This window comes from Gymnogyps californianus, chromosome 12, assembly GCF_018139145.2.
Source record: "Gymnogyps californianus isolate 813 chromosome 12, ASM1813914v2, whole genome shotgun sequence".
Lineage (NCBI taxonomy): Eukaryota > Metazoa > Chordata > Aves > Accipitriformes > Cathartidae > Gymnogyps > Gymnogyps californianus.
Genome location: NC_059482.1, coordinates 22,505,017 through 22,532,953, shown reverse-complemented (window position 1 = coordinate 22,532,953; position 27,937 = coordinate 22,505,017). Strand labels below are relative to the sequence as shown.

Sequence of the window (27,937 nt, the reverse complement as noted above, 5' to 3'; positions counted from 1 at the left end):
AAAACTGACCTAGCCCTATCCGTGAGTCTAATGCTAACCCAACTCTAACCCCAACCCTAACCCTAATGCTAACCTCAACCTAACCCTAACGCTGACCCTAACATTAACCCTGACCCTAATGTTAAGGCCGACCGTAATGCCAACCTGCACCCCAACTCTAGGCTGCAGCAGAGCCCCGGGGTCCCCCTCTAAGCTCCAGCCGTGGCTGAGCTCACCCCAGCAAAGCCATGCCGGGCCGGCGAGTCCACGGCGCTGCCGGGCTGCCCTCCTCAGCAGCCCCAGCCCCACCGGAGAGCAGGACCCCGGCACCGACCCCAAAGCCATCCATTCTCCTGGGAGACTTTCCCACACTTAGCAAACGCACGGGATTAGCCTCATCCTGCACCCCCGCATGCCGGGGAGCCCCGGAGCCATGGCTGGCTGTGGGGGGAGCCCGGAACCACTGGTACTGCAGCAAGTGCCGTGACAGCCACCGCCTGGCCCCGGCATCTGCTGGCCCTGTGACATGAAAGGCCCCAAAGCCTCTGATGTGCGGAGAGGGAAGGGAAGGGAGAGGCTGGCGCCAGTGCCAAGGGGAAACTTTCCTACGGCTCGGCCTCGGCCAGGGGAAAAACCAACAAACACACGGGCACGCGCCGCGGATAAATCCCGGTGAGCGCAGGAGCGCGGCTGCAAGCGAGCGGGGCAGAACCGGACCGCCGGCGTCTCGTCCCTGCAGCCTGCGTGGCCGGAGCCAGCCCCGGCGCGATGCTCCTCGTCCTGCTGCCAGCCTGGCTGGCCCTGGGCATCCTGCAGCTGCCCCTCGGCAGCGCCCAGGTAAGGACACTCGTGCCCCCCCTCCTGCCCCCTTGCAGACCCCCCACTGGGGGCTTCTCAGCACCCACCTCTCACACCCCAGCACCCCGTCACCGCCCCGGGGTGGGGGGTACGGCACGGCCACAGCACCCGTGGGGCTGCCCAGGGCCAGGGGGGACGGTCATGGGGCTTTTCCCCTGTGGCAGCGAGATGATGCTAAACCCAGCCGGGACATCCGAACTGTTCCTCGGCATCCAAGTGCCGGGGCAGGACCGGGCGGAGGGGCTGAGGCTGGAGCAGATGCAGAGGCAGGGGCAGACCCCACACTGGGATGGGGAGGAAGGGGGTCTGCCCAGGCCAGGGCATCCAAACCAACCCCAAAGATGCTGCCTGCTTGGGAGGGTCTCCCCGGGCTGCGGCAGGGTGGCGGGGGAGCCTGGTGGGTGACGGGGATGTCCTTGCGTCCCCCCAGGAGTGCCTGAGCCAGCAGCAGGCGCTCGGCGCGGTGCGGCAGATGCAGAAGCTGCTGGCGGCACAGGAGGCTGCCCAGCTGCGGGGCACGCGCGGTCTCCGGCAGCAGCTCTCCGTCCTCCAGAGCCACCTCCAGAGACAGGCCACCAAACGCAACGGTAACCCCGGCAGGGTCACCACCACGGGGGTGACATCCCCACGGGGCCAGCTCTGACCCCCGGACCCCCGGCGAGCAGCTTGGGCAAGGCACACCCAGCTCCTCGCCGGGGCTGGGGTCGGCTCCAGCCTGGTGATGTCCGTCTCACCCGTGTCTGTCTGTCCGCAGAGACCTGTCCACAGCCGGCGGTGCCCCTGAATGGACGGATGCTGGGCCGGAGCATGCGGGTGGGCCACGACGTTCACTTCGTCTGCGACGCCGGCTTCCGGCTGGTGGGCTCAGAGACGCGTGCCTGCCGGCACAACCGCACATGGAGCGGCACCCAGCCCTTCTGTAGAAGTGAAGTGGAGTGGGGTCGGAGCGCCGCGGGCTCAGCCCTGCCCGGGGGCACCTCCATCGCCCTGAGCCGTGGGGTCCCATCGCTCTGCTCCCCTGACTGCGGGGAGAGCAGCCCAGAGGCTGCAGCAATGGGCACCGAGGCTGGGCAGCAGGATGGGGCGAGGATGCGCTTCTCCAGCCGGTGTTCATGAACTCCTTCTCCCTAGGTATTGATGACTGCTCCAGCAATCCGTGTGCCAACAGTGGGACCTGCGTGGATGGCAACCAGAGCTACACGTGCCTCTGCCCCCGGGGCTGGTCAGGCCCCAGCTGCCAGAGCCCCATCTACGCCTGTAGGTGCCTGGGTTTGGGCTGCAGAGGATGGGGATGCTCATGGGGACAGCACCCAGCCATGCTGCACCCCTCTCCCCCTTCCCTGGCAGCCCCCTGGGACCTCAGCCCCCACCCATCTCCCCGTGCCCCCCCACCCCAGCAGTGACACCCGCTCCCCCCCCCCCCCCCCCGCAGACTGGGTGACGCTGAGCAACGCCTCCTTCAGCCGCCAGCCCCGCTGTGCCGAGAGCCGCCCGGGCTCCCGGCACTGCAGCTGCGATGCCGGCTTCCAGATGCGAGCCGGCGGCATGTGCCACGGTAAAGGGGGGGTGAGGATGGCAGGGAGGGGGGGAAACTGAGGCTCGGCATCGACGGGAGCCCCAGCCATGCCCCGCTCTGTCCCCCCAGACGTGGACGAGTGCCAGCTCTTCCAGTCCAGCCCCCAGACCCGGCTTTGCCTCTACGACTGCGTCAATCTCCCCGGCTCCTACCGCTGCCTCTGCCCCCCCGGCTACCTGCTCCATGCGGACCGCAACACCTGCGAGGGTAAGAGCGGCGAGTGCAGGGCAGGGAGCATCCCACGGGACCAGGGATGCGGCGGGGAGCAGCGGGGACAGCCCCGCTCACCCCGTGTCACCACCGCAGACGTGAACGAGTGTGCCGGGAAGCAGCACAACTGCACCCAGGGCGACCTCTGCATCAACACCTTCGGGGGCTACCGCTGCGTGCGCCCCAAGTGCCCCCCGCCGCGCCACAACACCAGCTACGTCAAGACCTCTGCCTTGTGAGTACCGCGTGTGGCTCGGGCTGTGTCATGCTCTCTCCCCCAGGTGATGGGTCCTACGGTGCCCTGGGGACCATATCATGTCACCCAGGGGCAGCAGGGAGCGTGCCAGCCAGCACCGGTAGCAAATTGCCACGTGGGGTGGCCGGGTTTTCTCGGCACGCTCCCCAATGGTCTTGGGCTGCCGCTGGCTGGGGGTGTGGGTTGGAGCACCCCAATACATGGTGGCTTTATCCAGGAACCTGGCCCCCCAGAGCCCCAGCCTCTGCCGCACATCGACGTGGTGCCATCGGCTGCCATCCAGCAGGCAGCTGGTCCCGCTCTTGAGACTAAACCTCTTTGTGGCCAAGCCCAAGCCACCCAAGTGGAGGAGCATCCCTGCTCCGGACAAGTGCCTCTGCGGGAGGCACATCTGAGCCTGGCTCCATCCCTGTCCTCCAGACGGGTCTGTGGTACCCCCGGTCCCAGCCTCAGAGCATGACCCAGGGCTGCGTCCCTGCAAGGCACGGCATTTGCCTGGCAGAGGCAGGGATGGGACAGAGATCCGATGCTGGGCACACTCAAATGTGGCTGCCTTGGGTTGCTTGGCCACAGGACTGGCAGTGGGGCTGGAGATGCTGCCTGCGGCACGGGCTAGGCTTGTTTGCAAGGATGCAGGCAGCTCCCTGAGAGCCAAACCACGGCACTGAGCGGTGGTACCCCTTCTCTCCTGGCAGCCAGTGCGAGAGGAACCCTTGCCCCATGGAGAGCCGAGCCTGCCGCCTGGCCGCCACCTCCATCTCCTTCCACTACCTGCCACTCCAGGCCAACCGCACTGTGCCCCACGTCCTCTTCAAGATGTCCACCACCCACTTCGTGGGTGACAGCCTGCGCTTTGCCATCGTGGGCGGTCGGGGCCAGGGCGTCTTCACCGTGCGGCGCTCTGACCGGCAGACGGGAGAGCTGGTGCTCACCAGCCCCGTGGCGGGGCCAGCCACGCTAGAGGTGGAGCTGGAGATGAGCGAGTTCTCCCGCAAGGTCCTCCTGGGCAAGCACATCTTCAAGGTTACAGCCTTTGTGTCCCCATACGAGTTTTGATCCCCTTTGGAGGTGGGTGTGGGGCCAAGCCAGGGTCTTCTCCTGGGGAGCGATGGAGCGGGTTCAGCTCAGTGGTCCCAGTTCTTGTCCCATTGGAGACATCCCTCTCCCGTAATGCTTGCTCATGGCTGGTAGGGCAAAGCCACCGCAGCAGAAACGGTGCCCATCACAAAAGCTGCAAGGAAAACCTTGCGGGCAATGGGGGGACCAGCCTGGGGGTGCCTGCCTCTGCCAGCCCTGCTCCTCTCTGCCCGCACGGCACACGGAGAGGCATGGAAGAGCGAGCCGACGGCACGTGGCGTGCAGGTCCGGCTCCTTGTATCTTGTAACCTCTAATAAAAGAAAAGTGGCTGTAGGAAGGGTGTCCTCCTTGCTCTATGCCTGCTGCGTGGGAGGAGCCCCATGCTCCTGGGGCAAGGCTCCTGGGGAGAGCTGGGGGCTGTGGTCACAGCAAGGGTCCCCTTGCAGAGCTCAGGGTGCCAGTAGACCTGTCAAACCCACCCAGGATCACACAGTGTCCATGCCCTTCCCAGCACCACTGTTCTCAGGGGCCACGCTGAAGAGCCCCCCCAGTGCAGGACGGGGAGATGGGCTGAACATGCTGCCCTGCACGTCCTGCACCGCCAAGGCTTGTCCCCAGCCCCTTTGGCACGTGCCAGGAAAGCGCAGCAGGGCTCCCTGGCACCAGGGGACCAAGGGATGGTGACCGGGGTCCATGCTTCCCTGCGGCCAGGAGACTTCCCTCTGCAACAGCTCTGACAGCAGCCGACCGCACGGGCGGTTGAAGCTGCAGCTCCGTAGCTCGCCGAGCACTCGAGCTCTTCCCCTGCTCCCAACTCGAGGAGGGCGGGCAGCGAGGACAAAAGAGATGCAGCCCCCCCCCACGCTCCTTGGGCACCCCCTGCCACCACCAGCACGGCCAGACCCCTGCGCAAGGGAGAGGCACCGGCAGCTGGAGGTTGAAAAGGTGACGAGGGCCTTTGGGGACAGCAAGCGAAGGACGTGCTGCCCCCGGGACACCCTTCCCTCCGCACACAGAAGCCTTCTTAGGTGAGTGTCTGGCCGGCCCGTGCCAGTGCCCCTCGCACAAAGCAGCCGCTGTGCACAGACGCAGGCGGCTCATAAAGACCTCCTTATGCACCCGCGGCCGGCACTGCCACCGGCTCTGCTCGCCAGCTCCCGGGGCTCGGCACGGCTGCGTTGCTGGAGGAGGGGGAAAAGCCTCCCCGGGGGCAGCAGAGCTGCGGGCTGGGCTGGCGGGCTGGCCGTGCTGCGTCACGAACATCCGCAGCTGGCCCGTGCCGACCGAGGAGAGAGGCTGGGATGCAAAGCAGAGAATTACAAGGGTAAATATTTATTCCTGCACATGAGGTGTCCCAGCCAAACTGGGCACCCCAAATGTGGTTTTGCACAGGTTTCTTACACCCTTCAAACCTTCAAGTACAACGCGACTTGACTAATCACTAACACCGACATTACTGATTACTAATCACAGTAAAACTTTGCAAAGCAACAATATTTTTCCAGTATTCTTGCTGCTTGTCTATTGATCCAGATGTCCCTGGAGTCAGTCTTGCTGGAGTTACTGATCTATGATGCCAGATGACGCTGGGAGGGTTTCAAAGCCGTGTCAGAGGGGCTGGGATGCTGGTGTTATCTCACTTGCCCAGGGGTATTCTTTATCCTTCATGGACAGCTCTAAGCTTCCACGAAGCAAAGTCCTTATTTCCAGGGCCGGGCTGTCCTTTAGTTTGTTTTACTTTAGCATGAACAATACCAAAGTCTCCGGTAAAATTCCACTACCTCGCTACATCGCAGTGTGTAATCAGAACTAATATCTGTATTAACAAAGTTAATACATTTTCATACTATAAAGAGTGGTTGATATAATAGTTAGGGAAGGGAATTTTCCTGACAGTTTCCAGGGAGCGGGATGGCTGGCTCCAGCTCACAACCAGCCTCCCATCCTTCCATCGCCTGCTCCCAGAGCCTCCCCAGCCCCGGCCACCTGCAAAGCCTTGGGTGTTTTCATAAAAACACAGCCAGTGTTACCAGCAACACTTCACAGCTGGTTTTATGGGGGGGACACGACGGGACACGAAGGGAAACACTCCTCCCAAGGAGGCCTTTTTGAAGGATCATGACTTTTCCAGCTTTCCCCATTCCTGGGAGGATTCGCCACCTCCTTTAGTGATGAAAGACCGAGATGGAAGGATGGTGCAGGTCTTTCCAATCCCAATTACCCAGTGCCACCGGTCATAACGCCCTTAGCATGTAAAAACCCTGCCTGCACCTCAAGCGATGGGATGCAGGGGTGGGTGTTGGAGGGGGGGGGGAGAAGGGCCTCCATCCAGAAGGCTGGAGCATGCCATGCTTTCCCCGGGGTGTGGGGACCTCGCTGGGCCCGCAGGCCCCGGGCCCGGGGCCTGCGGGCCCAGCGAGGTCCCCACACCCCGGGCTTGTATGGAGGGAAGCCTCATTCCTTCCCTGCCTCCTTCCCCGACCTCCGCGGATCGCGCCCGCCATCATTTTTTTTTTTTTGTCGCCTGCGCCCCGCCGTAGCCCCGTCCGTTGCCATGGCGACGGGCCCAGCGGCCTAAACCCGCTGGAGGCGCCGGGACCTGTCGTACCGGCCTCAACCGGAGGCCCCGCTACCCGCCTGGGTATGAGGCGGCTACGGGGTCGTTCTCAACCGCCTCTGCGGGGAGAAGGTGAGGAAAAGGGAGGTGGCGGAGCTGCGGGAGGGGTCTATTCGGCCCTTCCCAAAGGGGCTGCCCGGGACGCCGCTCGCCCGGCCCGAACCCCGCTGCCTGTCCGTACGTCCCCGGGCGGTGCCGGTGCCCCAGGGCGGCTGGTTGCATGCTCCCTCCCGCTGCCCAGCCCTTGGTTGTCCGGTGGCTCGCCATCCGAAGGGGTGAACCTGATAACTCCCGGCTGACTTCTAGTTAACTAGTTAACTAGTATAGTTAACAACCAGCGTCAACTCAGTTACCTCTCCTCTGTCTACGGGGACCGAGTAAGCCCTGATGGCGACTTTGTGCCCTGTTTTTTATATTCAGTGTTTTCTGTAGCTGGGTAGAAAGGAGTGCCGGGCATACCCACAGTGTAGAGCACCCCCCTGGGAAGGGGAGATGCTGTATCCTCGAGTCTCTTCACATATAGCTTTGTTTTTCATCAGTACCGGTGGATAATCAGTGCGTCAGCTATAAGAGAAGCCATCGAGTTGTAAGGGAAAGAAAGACAAGAGGAACGTCGCTTCTGAAACGGACAGACGAAGCGTTAGATGCAGCTTGCTTCTTGAGAGTCTGTTACCAGACAGATGCTGCTGTGGGATGACTGCAGCCTTAGGGATAGTTCAGCCAGGAGGTAGCTTACACTAGCTTTAGTCGCAGTTCACCACGTAAAAAATCTTGTCGAATTGTACCAAAGCTTTTGACGTTAAATAACATAATGTTAAAACCATCTGGTGTTATAAAGCAGCGAAATCTTGCAGCAAAACAGGGATTCCAGGGTCTGGATGGGCCTGACTCCCCTGGCCAGGGTCTCATTAGGAGAAAGGAGAAACCTGGGAATTTCTTCAAATAACCTGAGCAGTTTTTGTAACAGGTAGCTCAAAGTGATGGGCAAGCAAGTTTTCAACAACCTAATGAGAAAGTATCACATGAGTAATAACTGTTTCTCATCATTGATGAGCCAGTTGCCACGTAGCAATTTAAACTGTGAATGCAGGCAGATACTGCTAATTTCTTCAAAGACAGAAGTTAGGATTTTTTTTTCCAGCCTGCTTGTTGACAGGACTGTGCTGATGAGCATAAATTACATTCTTTTGTATTCTTACCCACTACTTCTCTACCAGTTGACCCCAAAAGGCATTTCCAGTCCTTTGCCTGGGACTGATGCAGGACCGTTGTTGTACCAAGATCTGAATCGTTCTGCTCGCTCTTTCAGCACGTTGGCGTGCTTGCTGTCTTCCAGCCCTTTGGCATTCTTCTGGTACTGGAACCATTATCAAAAATACCGCAAGTGAGCTAGAGACCTCCTCCTTTTCTTTCAGCACGCTCGTGTGCAAGTTAATCAGACTAATTGAAGTTGTTTATCCCTGTTACATGTTAATTTAACATCCTCTTTAGTTACTAAGGAACAGTGAGCATGGTGCAGAGGTACCTTGAGTCAGCTCAAGTCCAGCAGAGCTTCTTCGTGCCATTTTTGCAATGCTACCGCTGACCTGCTGCCTGTATTGTACTCCCTAGTATCTGTGGCACCCGAGTTTTCCATGAAGCAGAGCAGCCCAACTCTCTGTTGTTAAAAGCTCATCCTGGCTCCGTGGCAAGCGAAAAGCAACAACGAATAATCCAACACAAATTGAGAAAAGGAGAAATCGCTTCTGAGCTCGTAGCTGTTGTGCAAACAGGAATCATAAACATAGGGAACTTTCCAGGTTATGGTTCGTAACTCATCTTTGCAGTTAAATCTTGCTTTCTCCTACCAGGAGTGCAGACATTGTAGGACAGCTGAATAATCAAGCTGCTTCCTGCATGGATATCCTGCATACGTAACTTTCTGTTCTGTTCTTCTAGCAACAGTCTGCTTTATACTTGTGTTGTGGAGTAACTCCTGCTTCTTTTCCCCTTTTTATCATTAAAGTTCACTTTTTCAGTTTCTAGTCTTTCCACTTCCTTTGTTGCTGACAAAGGAGTCTCTGTTTTCTTGGATGTCGTGTAGTGCTAAATTGCGGTTCCAGACCATGGGCTCCGGTGGGGCCACCCGTCTCATCACACTTCTCTGCACTAGCTGGAAGGAAAACATGCCGTATCTGAGACAGGTGAAAGCATTTGTTCTGCCGTCATCCGTAACAGCATTCTGACATAAGCACATCCCCAGACCACAGCATATCGTACTCCATCTCTGGACTGCCACCCAAAATGCCCTCTTTGCTCTTTTTACTCAATTTAGGTCTAGATCCATTCAAAGACTGCCAAAACCTGCAAATTTCCCTTAGCTGAAAGTTTGGGGTATTGTTGTTTCACGCAGACATCAGTACTTGCTTTTAGAGCGTGTAATTGTTTTTTCCCTTTTGTTACTATCGATCGCAAATCCCCTGTGCAGAGAGAAGTCTATCCTCAGATGTGTCGTCGTTTTAGTCTCTCCAACTTTATGTCCACCTTGGAGCATATCTCCAGGACCGGGGCTCAGTCACCATATTTCTGTATCACATATTTTTTATTTTCCATTTTTGATTTCTGTAGATGAATATCTGCAATAAACCTCCTAATAAGACAGCTCCAGAGAATTTGGGCGAAGCTGTTCCTGAGGTGCAGGTCCAACGCGCTCGAAGGAATGGCTGGAGCTGGCCTCTGCACCTTTTCCAGATTATTGCCTGGTTGCTGTACCTCTTCTTTGCGCTGGTTGGCTTTGGAATCCTGGTTCCTCTCCTGCCCCACCACTGGCTGCCCGCTGGCTATATCGTATCCTTTGGTCAAGAGGAGAACATGGACTGTAATAAACTATCAGTGGGATTTTTTTGAAATAGTTGTTAGATAGCATAGAAAGCATAGGAGAAAGCAGCTGAGCCAGAATCTTTTTCTGAACTATAACCATAATCTTGATCTTCTCCTGTCTATAAAAAACAGTTATTTTGAGATCCTCTCTGCCCTTCAACTTTAGGTAGGTCACTAACATTCTGCTTGTGTCCTTCATCACTCTCTGTTAAGGTTATTATCTTTGCCTCCGAGGCGCTTCTGCTGTCTACTTCTGCCTGTGTGTCTCCTTTGCTTTATATTATTCTTCTGCAAGTGTGCTGCAGGGTTTGAGGGAAGTCGTACTCAAAAAGCCCCTCCTAAAACATCCTTGCTGCGATGGGCAACCAGACCTCCCTGTGCTGACTGAACGCGTCTTGAAAGGCAGCTTTATATGTTTATGATTATACGGTGTGGTTGCTTGTGATAGCTGGCAGTCGATCTTCTCCCAGGGCCCTCCCCTGTCCTCTGTAGAAAATCTGTGAGTAAAGACAAGGTGGCGTAGTGTGAACCTCAGAGGAGAGGTCTGTCGTGGGACAGTCTTGAGCAGCAATTTAATACACGTCTAACTGTTCTTTAAATGTGGGCAGTATCAGAAGATGAGGTGCTTATACTGTGAAGGTATCTTGTCTTGTGTGCTGCCCAGCAAAGCCTAACTCAGCCCAGCCCGATGTGTTTTCCACCTCCTGTCCTCAACCCACCTCCCTAGAGCTGTGCGCGCTTGCTGCTCCTGCAGCTGGGAAGGAGAGGGACTAGAGATGGGGTGTGCTGGGCAGCAATCCCAGTGCTCCCAGTGCCACCTTGTACTGTCACCTGCGCCCAGGGAAGGAACTTCCTCAAGGCCAGGCCCTGGCTGCTGGTGGACTAGATTATCTGGGGAGTGGCAGACTGGAAGAGGGTATCCTGAAATTTGCATTTAGTACTTAACAAGCTGGTGAGGGTTTATAATTTGTGAGCAAGCGTTTGCTTTTGTCATCTCTCCGGTAACGTCTTCCTGGTGGAAATAAAATGGACTAAGTGGCTCAGTGCCACTTAGCACTTTCTTAGTAGAACCAGATAACCAAGAAATATTACAGAGAGAATCTTGGGAAAAGTTCTGAAGAGGTGGGATATGCGCTTACATCATTTATACAGCTGATTTATGTATGTCCATGGAGCCTTTGATATGTTTGGGATGCTTTTGCTTGTCGTTGTTTTAGTTACACCTGCGTGATTTAGGCATTAATATCATTAGCTCACAGTGGTCTTACGTCTACTTAGCTTACCCAAATCCTTGGTATTATCACGGTTCAAACCTCGTGAATTTATCATATCTTCATAACTCAATCTCAAGTCACTCTAACTCAACAGATTCATGTATCCCAAAGTTTTACTACCAATTAATAAGGCACTAATCTCTGTTTTGTGTCAAAGGCAAATCCCTTCCCGTTCTCCTACACCAGTCATCAGAGCTCCAGTCAGCTAGACCTCTCAAAGACCTCCTTTTTTTCCTCACTACACTGCTCTATTTTCCATAGGCCTTAGTATGATCAATGGTGTGCACATCTGGGTGTATAACAAATAAACCAGAAGGTTAATTTGTGCACGCATGCTCATTTAGTTGCAGTATATTGAGAAGCAAACTCTGGAGCACAGTGGTACTCCAGGCATTCAGGGCTGCTGCTTTGTATTTGTATATTCTTACATATTTGTATATTCTTTCCAAATATCGGCAGTTACTTCAGGTGTCTGATCAAAAGTACTGCTAAAGCGTATTTGCTCTGACTTGCTACTGCGTCTAGAAGTAAGAATCCAAACAGGCAAGATTTCAAGAAACAACGACAAATCCTGCATACTGTCCGTCTGTGAATTGTGTAGGAGCCTACTTGAAAGGGGTGATCCTCTTCCTTGGGATTCTGACTAAGGAAAAAGAAAGCAGGGTGATCAGTGCTAGTTCCTTGATGTGACTGTTTTTTTTCCTTTCTTGGAAGTTTGGTCTTGTGAAGGGGCGTGTGCACGGCCTTAACTGGCTGTTCCTTTCCAAGGAGTCTGTATGGACTGAGAAACGTGGACCTATGTCAACAGTCTGCACGTGGGGTCAGATTCTGGTAAGTAAAGGTAATTTTTAAAAACTCTTGTGCTAGGAAGGACATTTCTGTGAGGCAGAGTAGTACATAATAAGGAGGGTTGTTCCTGTAGATTTAGTTATCTTTTTCCAGAGGATATTTATTACAGCACAAACGTCTCCGTTAATAAAGCTCAGATTAATGTACTGCAATCAGTTACATAGTGATTTCTAATTATAAGCCATATATTTCCTGTCTGTGTGGGCTTTGTGTATTAAGGATAAAAATATATGCATTAAATCACTCATACAATCCTTAACTGTGTACTTCAGTGTCCAGGAGTGTGTTTTATCTACCATTTAGTTGTTCATCTTACTGCAGTCTCCATTGATCCTGCGGATGCAAATGTGCGAGAAAAAAACTATCTAGGGCCTCTGGCCACCTTCAGTCGTAACCAACACGCACATGTCATTGAAAACCATCATTGCCATGTCTGTGATGTAGATGTGTAAGTATCTTCTCTTTTCCTTCTACTACTCTGTCTTCTTCACCATTACACTTCACCATTAGTCTTTAATGTTAGACTATAAGATTGAAATGGAGCCCCTGAAGCTCTATAGCGCGAGTTTAACTTCATCCTTTGGCAGGGTTCAGTTAGTTGGGTAGGTGCCCGCTGTCAAATGTGCACGTGGTTCTGTGTTTAATTGCTCACATGTTGTGTGGAGAGGACTGTACTGTTCCGCGTTATCTGAATGTTGGTGTTTGACCTAACAACATGTAACTTGTGCGTGTGTGCTTGTATCTGGCTAGATGCTAATACGGTAGCAGGAAATGCTTGGAGGGCAGAGATGAAGATCAAGCTTCGTAGAACTGCTAAAGGGTTTCAAATAAGAAATCGATGGTCTCCAAATTAGAAATCACACAGTACGTTGAAAGGCAAATTTTGCAGTGTTTGGGATTGTGGTCCAACAATGGCCAATATGGATGATATGTTTGGATGTTGAAGTATTCCTGATGTCAAAGGTTTTCTCACTATTACCAGGACCTCTACTGCTGTATCCCCCTGTATTTGTGTCACTGGGAAGTCACGGTAATGAGCTGGTGCTGCCACGCTAACGCCACCCTTTCTTTGGCAGGAGTGCCAAGTCAAAGCACTGTGGAACTTGCAACAAGTGTGTGTGTGGCTTTGATCACCACTGCAAATGGCTCAACAACTGTGTGGGAGAGAGGAATTACTGGTAAGAGCCTGGCATTGTGACAGGAGTACAACACTGCATCAATAATGTCACCCCTTCTCTTCTCAAGATTCTCCTGCATCTCAGTCCGGTCTGTACTCAGCCACACAGAACCACTTTTCTTTCAGACCTTGGCTGAATAAAATCAGTCATGAGAAAACTAGATGGAAAATGCAAGCATGATTATGACATTCAAATAACCAGGGATAAAACTCCTATACTTAGAATTTTGTAGCTGAACATCTACAAGTAAAAACAGAGAACATAATCTTATTATTTGGTATTAGGAAGAGCTTATAGGATGTTAATTGGGTGTCCTTAATGCTTCTGAGAGCTGGAGTGGGAACAGAACCATGATCGTGCTGTTCCCGTCTCTGAAACAACCTGCATCCAGATTGCATGCTTTCCTACGAGACTTGCCAATTGGCAGGAGTTACAGCAGCATATAGGCACCTCTAATCTGTGCCAGGTTTACGATAAAGAATAAGGAGGCTATCACTGAGTATTGCTTTTCAGTTTACTTTCCTGCACTAAAACCACATGGAAACCAGAGTTGTTACTGCTGGGTGCCACGTTACACTGCCTTCAGATTTGGTGCTGGCAGCTCTTTCTCTGTCCTAGATATACTTGACTGTTTTGTAACCATGGTTGCTCTAAAGGGCCACAGTTTAGTCCCTCAGGGTAACAAATCAGAAGTAAGACTGTTAACCAGTATCTCTCATAAGTGTCAGAAAGCGTCGCAGTAATTTGGGATAGCTGTCTATATCTCCGTCTTTATTAGAGGGTGGGATTTTGAATTGTACGTGTGATGTTATTGAAGCCACTCAGACTTCTCACCTTCTTGGCAGGCTCTTTTTGAATAGCGTGCTGTCTGCCATTCTGGGCCTTGGGCTTCTGCTGCTCGTCGCTTGCTACGTCTTTGTGGAGTTCTTCATTGACCCCATGATGCTTCGCTCCGACCAGCACTTTGATGGTACTAGCAGTGCTTCAGCTGAGCATCCTATGAATCAGCCAGCGAATCTCGATGTGGGATTGGATTCTGTGGGCTGTCCCACTGAGGAGGAACTCCATTCCTTACTCCTTCAATTTTATATTTCTGCAAGAGTATCTCTGCTCAGCTGGATGGAATGTCTTTCCTTACAGAGCTAACTGCTCTTCCTAAAGGCCTTGCAGACACAACATTTCTTAGGCCTCCAGTGCATAATGGGTCTGCAGTTACTTTTGAGTTAACAATATTTCCAGCTGTAAAGTTTAGTTAGAGATATTTAATACCTGGACAATCTGCTTACCTCCAACTCTTTTTGTTTTACAGCTCTAAAGAACCACACAGACCGCTGGTTTGTGTTTCTTCCTGCAGCTCCTGTTGAGACTTGGGCATCTGCCATTTTGGTCACGGCTGGGATTTTTATTCTTCTGAGCCTAATGACCGTGATCCTGCTAGGCCACCTCTTGACCTTTCACATCTATCTCAGTAGGTATTATGTTCCTCTCATCTGCATCCCCATTTCATTTTCACTTAGCTTCTTCTACTCGTTCTGCATTCACTGTGTGTTCACCCGTGTCACAAATATACACACACATTGTGCAAGATTGCCGTTGAAAAGGTAGAAAATTTGGGTTTAACATTATACTTCTGATTTTCCCTCAGCACCGTGTGCAATATGGGGCTTGCGTTGGGCCTGTGCATTCCTGTGTCTAAGCTATGTTATCCTGGAACTGAAAGCATGTGGGAGAGTACTAGAGAGGCCAGGTGGGATGAACTAGTTAATTCCAGCTCAGTGCCAGTGATGGCAGATTCAGATTGGCTCCGCATACAGGCTTTTGTGAGTGTCTTCACTGTGTTCCTCAGTACTTCTGTTGTGTGAGAGAGCCTATTTCTCTGTTAGCCCAGAGAAATGTGGACGGTATTGATCTAAATTTCTAACAGGAGGGCTGACGTCCAGGTCAAGGTCCCTTTATGGAAGTTGTACCATGTAGACACAAAAAGACTTGTGGAATTCAGAGGAAGAGGTTTTCAGAAAGGCTCCTCATTAGATCTCTTACTGACTTCTGTCAAGAAGGGATATTTATGTTTATTTATGTACAGATGGGCATCAAAACCCTTTTTTCAGCCATCGTTTAAAATGAAGCCAATGCTATTTGGCTGCCTGACATAAGTCATGATGAGAAAAGATCTTACACTTGCAGTAGTCAGTGGTGCCAAAACTAGGGAAGAAGGGATGTGGTGGAAGAGAAATGAGGACAGCAGTTACAGAGGATCCTTGGATGGATTTTTAGGTTGTCAGTTAACAGCGATGCAGATGCCAACACAAACTAGGTCAGCACAAACCAGCGCAGCTCCAGAAGCAAAATAGTTGCACTGCTGAAGCGTAGCGTTTGATGGGTGAGTGTTCCTCAGCTGGCGTTCACGTTTACAGTCAGTGAGGTCATTCACCGTCGTTTTCCTTTTACAGCCTCTTTGAGCTTAACTTAAATTTGGTCACGCTGCGATTTTGCTTTCTTGGTGGAATTGAAAGTTGACTTTGCTGGTTTGATGGCGATGCTTGGAGATTTCAAAGGTCGATCTAGCACTGTAGAAAGACTACAAGCATAAAAAAGCTGGGGCCGCTCCAGGAAGATTTCTTTTGGATGAAAAAGGATTATTCCGTTTAGTACCGAGCGGTATTTATCCTGTCTTTGTGTACAATTTCCACAAGAGGGTGCTCCCTCCTTGGGATAAAGACATGCTTTCTCTTGTCAAACAGAAACGTGCGTGTGTCACACTAGTTCTACTCTGGGTTTAGGGGATTTCTTGTGGCTGTTGTCTTGGGGTGATTTTTTTTCCTCTTTCAGAATAAATTTTGAGCCAAATTAACTTTTATTTCTGGCCCAATTTTAAATCTTTATGACGCCCACGGAAACAGAATTTAATTATTGTTAATTTTTGTTAACATTTTATTACATCAAAATCTACTACCCTATTGAAACTGGTTCCAGCTGTGCAGAAGTGTGGTGTGTAAGTCCTTGCTTAAAAGAAGCGATGTTACCATATTGAAGCCTATATTGTGTGTTACATATGAGTATGCATTACACTTACAACTGGGATTCAGCAAGATAGACAAAGTATGTCTGGTTGAAATTCCTCTTATTTCACACCTATAATTGTCAATAGTCTCATCTGAATGCTTTAAGGCAGACAGTGTTGGAATGAACTGTCTAACCTCTTTGGGGACTAGAAATACAGTTTACCAATTAAAATGTAATTACTGTTCATGAGTATTTCTTCATACACCTTTTTTTTTTAAAATTAATTAAATTACAGAAAGAAAATAGCACCCCTGTGAGTGGTATTGCCTTTCAGCTTCACATAAAAAAACCTGACTTAAGTCAGGTATGACTATGAAAATTTTAGAATCTAGTTTCGTTAGAAACACAGTGAAATTTTCAGAATTACTGTCCTGATTTTAATTACTCACTGCTGTCACTCAAAAGGAAGTAGGTTATTCTCAAAATTGTAGGTCCGTGTATTCAAAATTACCAGTCTTGATTGCGACTCAGTTCTAGAGGCATTCAGTGAAGCATGGCACTTCAGAAGTTTGGAGGGAGGATATTTTTTTTTCTTCGATACTGAGAGGCCAATAGTAAGAGAATAAAAAGAAAAAAATAGTAGGGAATATAGGAAGGGAATATAGGAAAGGATATAGGGCTCTTCACAGGCTATGATTATATATTGCACAGTATGTGCTGCAGTGTTATCTGGCCAGACAAATGCAGTATTTTTTAACTAAATAGCTCCATTAAAATATTTTAAAAGTTACCCTGTTAAGTGTTCAGAAACCAACGCACTCTAAATTAAAAATGGTTTATAGCCCTTTGCTTGTGAAGCAATATTCTGTTTCTCAAATAAAGCACACGGTACCATTCTAGGAGCATTTGCCAGCACCCGGCATTGTCCGCGTTAAGTGCATTCACTAGTCACTTGGCTGCAGACTCGCATTCATTTTTATGCTCTGTCTTCCTGGCCAAATGGATCTTGAATTCTTATTTCTTCATGAGGTCATTGCTTTAACAGGAGGGGCACCTTCTCTTCTGCTCTCTCCCACTTCCCTGTGAAGTAGTCCTGTGTTTAGGGCATGGTTTTGAGAGGTAAGATATTACCGACACAAATGCCTTCAGGCAGAGGAAGGATTTTGGTCCGGATGTCCCACGTCCTAGGCATCTGCTTGAATGAATATGCTTCTGTAAAAAGGAAGAATGACCACCAGGCTGTGCACTAAAAACCTTCAGCATCCATTTCTGGGTTTTGTGCTCTAAAAATACTGACCATAACAGGATCATTGCGGAAGGAATGTCCGAGTTTTGGATCCTCATAACATTTTGGGTCTCGTGAAGAAACCGAGCTGCTCAGAAATGTCGCATGCTTTTAGTCATTCATGGAAGCAGATGTGTTTGTGTGGAGGACCTTAAGAGCACGTAAACTCAGGCACGTGTAAACTCTGGGCACATCTGTTTGGCACGAGGCAAGCTGCGCGTTTGATGCTCACTGGTTTGGACATTAAGTGTCTCAGTCTCCTCGATGGGACACACTAACCTGCTGAATTTCTTTTCTCCGTTTAGCATCACATACCTTCTGACTGCTCACTGAGCTTTCCGTACAATACAGGTCTTACCCTTATTGAGTATGAATAATGGATTTGCTCTGAAATAAGCTGAACAAATTACTACAGTATAGAAGGCTGTACCACGTCTATGAGACTTTAGAAGAACAGTGGGACTATGAGAAAGTGTTGTGATGATGACAATAAAAGATACAGTAAGATGTACAGTGCAAAGGTACTTTTGGCTTAGAGTATCAGTCTTTTCATGTTTATAGTTACTATTTGATTGTGTAGTTATTCAGACTGTTTGAATAAGTGTAATCAGGGAGTGGCCTTTCCTGCGCTGACAGCTCTCTTTCTTTCCTCCCAGTGTGGAACAAATTGACTACGTACGAGTACATCCTGCAGCAGCGTCCCCAGCAAGAGGCGAAAGAGGTAGACAAGGAACTGGAGTCTTGTCCCTCCCAAGTGAGACCCAGTCAGGTACTCGTTGTACTTTCAGTCCGTTTCTCAAAAACAGCCTCGCTTGTCCTCAGCGTAAAGTTTGCTTCACTTTTGCGAGCTCCACATTTTAGAGGCAGTTGCTAAAGATAAAACTTTAGAGGTACTTTGGTGGAGTTGAGTAGGACGTGAGAGAGTGTAAGGCCTGTAATTTGATGAACACCTTAGGCATAAGCAAGTACTGCTTTCAAAGGAATCAGTGCCACCCACTCTCTTCCTCCACCACTTGTTTTGGGCCCTGCACTATCTATTCTCTTCTGCCAGCGCAGCTGTTCGTTACAGTCATGCAGTGAAGAGGGTGGGGGAACTCATCTGGGTAAGAATAAACTTTATTAAAAAAAATAGCTGAGCTCGTGTTTAGTTGGCCCAGCTCCCTCCCGTTTGGTTCACCAAGCAGTCACAGAAATGCCTGTGTCAGCACGAACGAGGATGACTGAAGAGTGGGAAGGGTCCTGTCGCTGGAAAGGACAGGACCATCTGTTTGGGTGGCAGTGCACATCTTGCTGGCTTATGTGAGCGGTATCGCAGGTCATGACTGAAAGCAAGACAGGCTCTGAGGCTGGAGAAACTAGGGCTAATCTTCGAGCAGCTAATAATACCAAATAGTTTAACCATCTTGAAAAGGACAAGGACACCAATCGTGTTCCGAAATGACCCAGATATCTGCTTTTCTTTGAATTGAATCTACACAGTGATGAGGGTCCTTGTGATTACTGTGATGTTGATCTGTATCTCTGTAAAAGAGTTCTACAAGCTCTTTAATGCTGCTACGCTCTGCAGTGGCATATATATTCCGCTGTGAATTGAGAGGTTCAGTGTAATTTATTTTGCTGCAAGGCAGCTCTATCCCTGGAGTTACTCAAAATTTGACTGGACAAATTCTGTACTGGCTTTAACAGGGGGCTGGACTAGAAACTTCCAGAAATTCTTCCCAGTCTAAATTATTCTGCGATTCTGCGATCCCATGTAACTTTTAGTTTTATGCAGGGAAGTTACCTACTATACGACCAGTTTTATATTTCATAAGAAATTAATTAAATCCAAGCTTCCTCCAAGTATTCTGTGTAGAGATACTGGGATCTCTCTGGACTCATTCATAGTTTTTCCCTATCAAAGCAAAGGGGAAAGTGAGCTAATTCCTTTTTGTATAATATGAAGACCCCAGCTTTTCATATATATTTTTTTACTGTCTTGGAAAAGTTGAATTTTCAGTTTAAACAGAGGTTTCCATGACAACAAAAATATTTGGCACTTTGTCTCATAGAGCTTTGCTTACTATGAAAATTAAAACAATAATAAGGCATTAGCTCTAATCATTTCCTAGTTACTGAATTTTGATTGATACTGAAAATATATTTGAACAGGGGTGGACTCTGTGTGTGTGTGCACATTTGGGATGTAGCCATTCAATGATGTTCTCCTGTCTGCGCTGATGCTTATCTAGATATGTGTGACTGTGGTTAATTTGAAGCAGCAAGCCTGGAAGAAGCAGGGTGAAAAGGAGTTCTGTGTTTCAGGACTGCAGTTAGTACCTTGGGGAACAAGAAAGACTGGATGTTGCCCAGTAATATTGTTAAGAAAAATGTTAAGCCGCCAGATTTTCCTTGTTTCTTACATAGCAACCAGCGATAAACACAAACAAACAGATTGGAGTAGGAGTACACCAAGTGACTTGCCTTTTGTCAGCTGTGTTGACTACAGCCTTCTTTAGCTTGAACACAGAAATCCTTTGTAATTGATCCAAGATGTTGCAAGCATAAAATGCGAATCATCCTCTTCCCACTTTTGTCTTAACTGTTCATTCATTTTAGGGAGTAAGAAGAAACATGCATTTCCCCTTTAATCCTTGTTTTTGAGCCTTATTCAAGCTTGGGTGTTGGTTTTGGCTTCAGTTTTCGTTGTTTGTCTATGGTTAAGTCTTCGGCTATGTTCAGGTTAAAGGATTCTTCTTCAGGTTAAAGGATTCTTATGTGCTTGTAGAATCCTCAGAACATGCACAAAGTAAAAGCCCTATTTTTTGCACGCTTGAGTGGTTCAGATATCACAAAAAAAGCAAAACAGTTGGACATATACAGCCTTTGCTTCTATTACTATACCCAAAGCAGCATACGCAAGCAACAGTTTTTTCTGTAGGCAGTTGCATAGCAGTCCAAAGAAATACAAACTAGACCAAACCCGATGCTTTAATGCATAATTGCGTTCATACCAGGGAGCCGGCTTTCATAGTGAGGCTAGCTGCGATGTGATTTTTTTCACGTTCCTAAAGCTTTGAACTTACTTTGGACGTTGATTCAGGTTGGTGAGGTTTGATTTTAAGTAATAGACACGGATTTTACTCAGCTTCCCTCACATTTTCGATATTGCTTCTCTCTTCCAATGTCTGGTTAAGATGAACCTAGTCTTCACCCTCACCCTCATCACTTGCAACAGACCCACGTTCCCTGGGATGAAAACCACTTTTTCCTGTTCAATTCTGCCTCCCCTCCAGCCAGACAACATTTCAGGGCACTGGCTGTCACTGAAGTGGATGATAAGAGTAGCTGCAGCAGGCAAGGGAGCTGAATTCATCCTGAAGTTGTAACCACGAAACCTGGGTTGGACACAGCTGGTATTCAGCCTCTAGAGGAGGTGTGAGCATGACCAGGATTTGCAATGAACTTGGGCGGTCTGTCGATTTAGCAGTCTGTTTTCAGCAAGAGTAAAAGCTGAATCCTAACAGCCCAACTGGAAAGGGTAGATTTGTCTTGCTGTCACAGTTGAAGGATGCTGGCTGTCCTGCTAACGACTGCGGGAGCGGAGGGAGGCTGGGACTCTGTGCTGTGGCTGTTGTTTTTGTCACACTGAGAGAACATTGTGTTTTCTACTGATCGAGCCTTCTCCCGTTTGTTTCTGCTAGTCAGCTCTAATGGTTTACTTTCTTTTATGTGGCTGCTTTGGTTATACATAATTTATAAAAGGCTGAAATGGACAAAATGGATTTTAAAAAGCTCTTTCATTCCCTGCTTGGAAAGAAATTGTTCATGATATTCTCAAGATGTATCATTTATTAATCTCCTTTGAAATGCCAGTCCTGCAGTCCTGTTTGTATGCTGTGGACATTGAATCCCGATCATTTTCAGTTACTCTGTGCAGTCTTACGAGGATGTCTCCTGCTGCAGCTCATTTCAGCCACGGCATGCTTACCTCTGAAAAGATCTACTGCCCGAACGCTTACAGTGACGCGAGATTGTGTCTGGTCTCCTTCATTTGTGACTCAGCTCTGTGAGGCTTGAATGTAAATGCTAAGAATTTGGTCCCCAAGGAGATTTGAGGAAACATTTATGTACATTTGGTGTTCAGTCCATGATGAGCAATGATCCGACTTGAGTTACAAGTTCTATTTGAAATACATGTGGTCAATTTCTGCAGATTATTAATCCTGCGCTTGGATAAACCCTGCCTATAATAGCCCCAAATAGCATAATTCTCAAATCAGAAATCTCTAATGTTTGGGATTGCTAAACCAATTCCCTTCAAATTTGATGTTACCACCTATAAAACAGCTGCAAATTCCTTTCCACCTCTTTTTTTTGTTTACAAGACCGATTAAACTCAGAGCATGTTACAAAAGGCAACAGGCCTGAAGTCTTTCCAGTTTGGCAACTGTCTTATCTAACAATCACACGAGCACCGAGACTCCAGACACGGATGCCAAGATGTTCAAAAGCAACTAGTAATTTTGGAAGTATCTCTTCTGGTGTGTAAAGAAGGCTGGCCAAAGTTGATCAGACCAGTGTGCTGGCTCCGGCACTGGCCAGTTGTGGATGTTGAGAAAGAGTGCAGGAGCCGTAGTCCTCAGGACCCTCTCCCAGCCCTTGGCAATATGTGTTAGGGGCTTCTGGAGCACAGAGCTTCGAACGGCGTTGTATTTGCTGGTTTCTCACACGAACTTTTCTCATTTCTTCTTGAATCCATGTAACGTTTAGCACCTGCAGCATCCTATGGCAGTGAGTGCTACAGCTTATTTCCATGCTGTGTCAAAAATGCAGCCTTTCTTCTGTTTCTTTTGAAACTACTACCCGATTTTTTTCATTTGATGCTCTCTAAATGTTGTGTTAGAGAGATGGTAAACAATTATTCCACATTTGCTTTCTCCACTCGTATCTGCCCTGAGTATTTCTTCTCCTGCCTGAAGAGCCCTGGCCCATTAGCTGTTTCTTGTACAGAAACTGCTCCATACCTTTCATTGGTCCTGTCGCTCTTCTCTGTGCCTTCTTCCAGGTCTTCTGTGGGGGAAGATGCTGGGACACTGTAGAGAATCCAGCGTCCAGGCTGCCGATGAATTTATTCAGTAACATGAAACTATTTTCTGTTGGGGTTTTTTTGCCTTTCCTTTTCATTCCTATCATCTGAAATGATTTCTTGGCTGCCACTGAATGTGCAGGTCCATGAATTCTTTTCTAGTTCAGAGACCATTGCTTTGCACGTAAAGTTTACACTACTTTTCCCACGTGTGTCACTTTACATCTTTACCTCTAGCAATATTGATTTTTGTGTGCCATTTTATCACCCCGTAATTCAATATTGCAAGAATCTTCTGCAGCTCTTTGCGGCCGGCTTTCATTTTTATTGCCTTACATAAGGGAGTATCATCACCAGACTTCATCTCACTGTTCTGCTCTTTTGTCGATTGTTTATGAATTTGTTGAAGTGCAGAGGCCCTGGGTCTCTCAGGAACGCATTTGTAGGACGTCCAACTTTGACTTCATTTTCTCAAGTTTGCTGATCAGGCTGTTCAGGCAAATAGGTCTTCATGAGCTTGTTTAAGCTTTTTTGGAAGCTAATGCCTATCACATTTAAAATCCCGCTGTCTTTACCACCTAAAAGTTGCCTTAAAATGTATACGTGTCTTTATAGTCACTGCGCACTAAAATGTTTAAGAGGAAGTTGTCTTTCTGATTATTCAAGTTTAAGAGCAGCTGAAGAGCAGTGTCAAGGTTCTCCTGAGCACGGTTTATCCTTTTTGACAACGGAGCTTCATACCCTGCATCACTTGGTACTCTGACCATCTCAGCTGTGTCCTTTTGAGGGACAACTGGGAGCCCTTTTCTGTAATGGAGACATTTGGATTTAGGCTTATTCGTTGAGTCTTCTTATATGTTTATGAAAGTATGCAATTTTATAATTCAGGATGGCATTACTTTGAATTCATCTATACCTGAGGCAAGTAAGCAATATATCACATTTAAAAACCAGCAGTTATTAGCCATGTAGGATGCACACAAGAAACAGAAAATACTTTATGTTTTTCCCACATGTTGCATGCTTTCATTTTCCTCACCTCCATTTTGAATTTAAAAGAAGTTTTTTGCATTCACTGCTTAACTCCTATGATTGAACTGTATAACTAATGAGCGCTTTAAGTGATATTTTGAATGTGGTCCCAAGAAATGATTAAGCTGGTCTCCGTAAGTGTGCTCTGATTTGATTTTGAGTCACATGAAATATTGGCTGGACTAAATGAGTGAATCAGGGACTTCTAATTGTCTCAATCTTGGTTTTCCATCTTCCTAAGCAGCAGACTCCTGTTGAGTTTTGGCTGTGCTAGCTGTAAGGTCAGAAAATGTCTGGCATGTGGCTGAGGAAGGAGGAAGAAGACTTCTCTGTAGTGAAAATCCCTCTTCTCCACTCTGTGTCCATATTGATCTGAAAATGTTAATTCTTTTTTTTCCTTTCTTCAGGAAGCAGACTTTTTTTCCGGTAACCCTGGCTATACAGACCCTGGTATTCAAGTAGAGGAATTCTCCACAGTAACTTCAGGAAAAGGGTGAGTAAAGTCGTAGATAGGAGTCTCCCAGCAGCACGTACGGTGAATGGGAAATTGTCACCAAAGTCACTGATGGACCCGAAGACAAAAGTACTTAGGAGGATAGGGAGTACCGATGTTTTGATCAAGGCATGGTAAAATCTTTGAGTTTCAGGAGGGTAAATACCTGCAGGAGTACTTGCCTCCCCTCCCCTGGGAAAATATCTTTCCTAGAATACCCTGTTTAGGCTGTTTTGTATTAAAATTACTTTAAAGCTGCCTGATTTGTCCTGTAATTCCTATATTGAGCTCATTATGGTTATATGATTCAGGTTGTTGAGAGATGACTCACAACAGCAAAGTTTATAACACAGGCAAGCGCTCATGGAAAACACCATCCTTATCTCTTAATTAATCATTGCCTATTAACTCATGTCCCTGGGGAAGGGAGAGGAAACTCTTCATATTTTGCACAGTCGCGCAGGAAAAGTTACCCTGCGGTTTTGCTGGGAACGCTGTGCAAGGCAGGGGATGCTTCGGTCAGGCTGATGTGTATGCGCAAGCAAAGTAAGCACCAGAGTTAAGTCGTGTCTAAGGGAATCATTTTGTATATCTGCCATGTCTTTTAGCTTTTCAAAGCTCTATGTCCGCAATGATGAAGCTGACCCCGAGCAGAGCTCCTCCCCTGACCTCCCGTCTCTTCACTTTGCGGTCCCTTCTCAGGTAAGCAGGAGACTTGCTACATACCATAACCTCTGCTGCTGACAATTCACCAAGGTGCACGGGTACACACTCACTCTAGGGCGGACTGCGGTTACCTCCTTCGTACGCGTGCTCTTCCTGTCCTCGGCGTGTATCGGCAGGTACGGCTGTGCCCTGCAGTCACTACATCCAAGTGATACTCTCCTGTCTCAGCTCACACGTGTGATATATTCGGATATATTCTGCAGTTCCCTCCTAAGCTCGCAGCTCAGCTGTAATACAGCTGTAATACAATGTCTTGCTGCTCCAGTGCGGTTCAGTGACTGTACCTATACTACTTTGTTGATGTGACAAGCTGTGCATGTTTCTGTAGAGCAAAATCCAACAGTTTCTACATTCAAATATGGATGTTAAAGCATCTGCCTAGGGAAAGATGGTGTGTGTGGATAAGAAGCTTGAGTGTACGAAACAGCTGTCCAAAGTCAAGTTTTCTGCGCTCTTGATATTCATGTATCTACGTCCAGATGCTCTCCCCCCTTGCTCAAATGGCACGTGGTGGTGCTCTCCCCCTTTCCTCCAAGCTTATTAATCAAAGTCTTGTCATCTAGATGATAAGAAAAAATCCTTTTCAACTGTACTTGTATTTTGGACAAGAGCTATCTCTCTCTTGGGATGTCCTTTGCCATGTGACTTTTGGTCCCCTCTTCTAGTTTGGCTCTACAAATGCATTTCTCCACTAGTGTCTCATACATCCTCCAGCTGTATGAGACACCGGCTTAAAGGTACCTACACACAGAGAATCACTGTATGCAGATAATGTGTGTGTGTGTGTTCATTAAATACCTGTTCTCTATCATTGCTTTATAGTAACCCAGTCTTAAACTGTAAAATATTCTTGGTCTTTGGTTATACCTAAGGCTCATTATTAAAAATAGGAGAAATTAAAAAGAGGTAGCAATTAAGAAAACTGTCTGTGTCATTACTTCGGGCTGATGAAGTAACTTCCCTTCTCTTGGGCCACTTGCTTTCACAGCGACAGAAAAAAAGAAGAAAGAAGACGCATAAAGCCTCTTCCTCAGCAATGGACAGCAGATCTAAAACACACGCTAGGCCTTGGCCCTCTTTCCCAGATCCCCAGTCAGGTAAGAGTGCACCAGTCGGCTTCTCTGCTTCTGGACTGGATTTCTGGTTGCTGGCACACAGAAATGAAGCGTGTCATGAAAACCCAGCACAGAAAGTTAACTTGCCTAAGAAGGGAAGATGAGTGCTTCTGAGTGCTTGGAGATGCTCTAAAATGATCAGACTTGGGTACGCTGCTGAGTGTAGAATTCTGCACATTTTCATATCTAATTTTGCATAAATATATGTATGATTTTCTTTAACAGTAGTGGATCAGCCATATCAGAGTTCCTGGGCTCATTGATGTCTTTGTGGGGCTGAGGGATCTCTCTCTCTCTCTCCTTAAGCTTTCTTCTCCCTTTCTTTCCATCTGTAGAGTTCCCAGCCACGGCTGCTGCCCCCTCATCTTCCCACAGCCTTCGCCTCTTGGTGCCAGCTTTTCCTCTGAGAGCTGCTCTGCCCCCCAGCAGCATCGGCCTCATCCAGGCGGTGGGACCCCCAGCTGACTATCACTCAGAGTCCGCCGAGTCCATGGATGAGATTCCTGTGGCTCAGACTCGCCTTGGGAGCACGGGCCTTCATGGGCCTCCTAAGAATAACTCAAGCAACTCCCAACACTATCCCTTGTCCACAGACAATCCCAGAGGTGACAGGAAGAAGAATCTGTATTCTGGACACAAGGTAAAAAGGAAAAGCTGCCAGCAAGACAGACATGTGGAACGAGACCTGGAACTTTTTTCTAAGATTCCTGCTGTGTTTGTAAGTAAGAGCAGTGGAGAACCTCATGTCTGTGAGCCCAAGCCCGGTGAGAGCACATCCGAGCCACCCCACAGAAAATGCACCAGCAAGCAGCGCATGGGCAGACATGATCCATGCTTTAAGGACATAAGGACAAACACCACAGCGGCCTAGTGACCGGCTTTCCAAAGCCATAGCCTTTGGGGACAAGGCAAGAGGTTCTCTTTCTATTTGTATGTTGCTATTTAAAGATCAGTGACTCCTGTTTTTGCCTGGAGGTAGCAGCATCCCTTTACCTGATGCTGTCTGTCTTCCAGCAGCACTAGCTGAGAGGCAGTAAAAACCCCGCTGCGTCATTGTTTCTGGCTGCCGCCTCTTCCTAAGCCGGGAGTGCCCCGGAGCCCAGTTCCGCTCTCCTTGGCAAGGGGGGAACAGTCTCCCCTGATAGGGATGTGCCCAGGGCTGCCACTGGTTAAGGACTGCAGCATTAGTAATCCGTAGAGGGCTAAGGGACTCATCCCTGCACCATGTGCTTGCCATCAGGCTGCAGCGAGACATTTCTCATACTCGACCAAAGGCAAGAGGCAATAAGGTGGCAAATCTGAGGTAGGCATGTTGCTAGAGAGAACTCGAGTGCTTTCCGTAGGAAAGGGCTGTACCCTCCTGGCCCTCTGCACACTGGTGCTGCAGTAACTTTCTGGGAGAGCGCGTGGGGAAGAACGAGGCTGCATTTCTGCTGTTCCTTGGCACCCTGGTAACTAAATTTCCCATCTGCCTACACCTACAGTCTTCGGATCATGCCCAGGGAGTAACCTCAGGATTGTCCTGTCCCTATACCGCTTTCTACTGTGCGCCCTCAAGCCAAATCCACCAGCACGTACTCCGTAAGGCAGCGTAGTTTGACCTGCTCCACCTTCCCAGCGGCCTGGGCTGCCCCACAGTGCAGCTTTCTCCTCAGAAGCTCTGGGATACAGCAGGTCCTGAAACCTTTCCATTTCCTGGGTTGCCAGATCCACGTTAGTCCACAGCCAAGCCTGGAGTCTCTGTAGTGCAGAAAAATCCCGCAGCAGACACTGGGGCACGTAGCCAGTGTCTCGAGTCACAGCATCCTGTGCTGGTGATGAGAAGCAGAGAGCTGTCTGGGCTGCCGAGCTACAGCGCCTCGGTTTTTCCCTGCCCTCTTGGCTTCCCCAGGCAGCATGCCCCGTTCCAAATTCCCAGCTGAGCGCTGAAGCCGGGGCTGCCAGCAAGCCCAGATCTGCCTAGCAGCCAGCTTAACCTCAAAGCCCGGGATAGCAGCTACGCGCACATCCCGACGGACCTTGCCGCCGGCGTGGATGTGCCTGACGCCGTTTGTCACTTGACAGCCGCGGCACCTGCACAGCCCCTGCCTCCCCGGAATGGCCGGCGCCCTGAGCGGCAGCGGCTGGCTTGGCCGGTTGCACCGTTTCTGGACGGGCCCCTGACGCTGCACGCTGCTGGTGTGTGTGAACAAATAGGTGTACCAGCAGAGAAGAGGAAGCCCGGGAAGTCTTTATCACCCCACCAAATGTTTTGATGCATGGAAACCACAACCGACCCTTCCTCCAGACTACGGTGGGTGCAGGTTAGGGAAGGACAAGACAAAGTGGGGTGCTACGTGAGTCGAGCTAGTTGAGTTCCTACCCTCGCCTAGCTCAGTCTGCGAGCATTCGTCAGAAATGGTTCAGAGCAGGACAGGATATCTGGGGACAAATGCCCTCTGGGCACAGCCAACACGGGACAGGCAGGCCGGACTCCCACGT

At 49.1% G+C, this 27,937-nt stretch overlaps 2 protein-coding genes across 2 annotated transcripts; both read left to right on the top strand.

Annotated features, from left to right (window-relative positions):
- Positions 1 to 747: 747 nt before the first annotated feature.
- On the top strand, positions 748 to 3,935 carry LOC127020924 (fibulin-7-like). Its single transcript, XM_050903756.1, has 8 exons — positions 748 to 816; positions 1,268 to 1,424; positions 1,592 to 1,762; positions 1,969 to 2,094; positions 2,270 to 2,392; positions 2,483 to 2,620; positions 2,720 to 2,858; positions 3,575 to 3,935. Exons 1-8 carry the CDS (start codon positions 748 to 750, stop codon positions 3,933 to 3,935), a joined length of 1,284 nt encoding a protein of 427 aa, XP_050759713.1.
- A 5,246-nt stretch (positions 3,936 to 9,181) lies between these two features.
- On the top strand, positions 9,182 to 26,430 carry ZDHHC1 (zinc finger DHHC-type containing 1). Its single transcript, XM_050903755.1, has 10 exons — positions 9,182 to 9,400; positions 11,829 to 12,004; positions 12,633 to 12,734; positions 13,580 to 13,704; positions 14,044 to 14,202; positions 17,679 to 17,791; positions 23,530 to 23,615; positions 24,224 to 24,317; positions 25,330 to 25,438; positions 25,792 to 26,430. Exons 1-10 carry the CDS (start codon positions 9,182 to 9,184, stop codon positions 26,325 to 26,327), a joined length of 1,719 nt encoding a protein of 572 aa, XP_050759712.1. The 3' UTR covers positions 26,328 to 26,430.
- The last annotated feature ends 1,507 nt before the right edge of the window (positions 26,431 to 27,937 follow it).

Coding starts and splice junctions, on each gene's coding strand:
- LOC127020924 (XM_050903756.1), top strand. CDS start 748: ATGCTCCTCGTCCTGCTGCCAGCCTGGCTGGCCCTGGGCATCCTGCAG. Junction 1,425..1,591: donor ACAGGCCACCAAACGCAACG/GTAACCCCGGCA, acceptor GTCTGTCCGCAG/AGACCTGTCCACAGCCGGCG. Junction 2,621..2,719: donor GGACCGCAACACCTGCGAGG/GTAAGAGCGGCG, acceptor TCACCACCGCAG/ACGTGAACGAGTGTGCCGGG.
- ZDHHC1 (XM_050903755.1), top strand. CDS start 9,182: ATGAATATCTGCAATAAACCTCCTAATAAGACAGCTCCAGAGAATTTG. Junction 12,735..13,579: donor GTGGGAGAGAGGAATTACTG/GTAAGAGCCTGG, acceptor CCTTCTTGGCAG/GCTCTTTTTGAATAGCGTGC. Junction 13,705..14,043: donor CTCCGACCAGCACTTTGATG/GTACTAGCAGTG, acceptor TTTGTTTTACAG/CTCTAAAGAACCACACAGAC.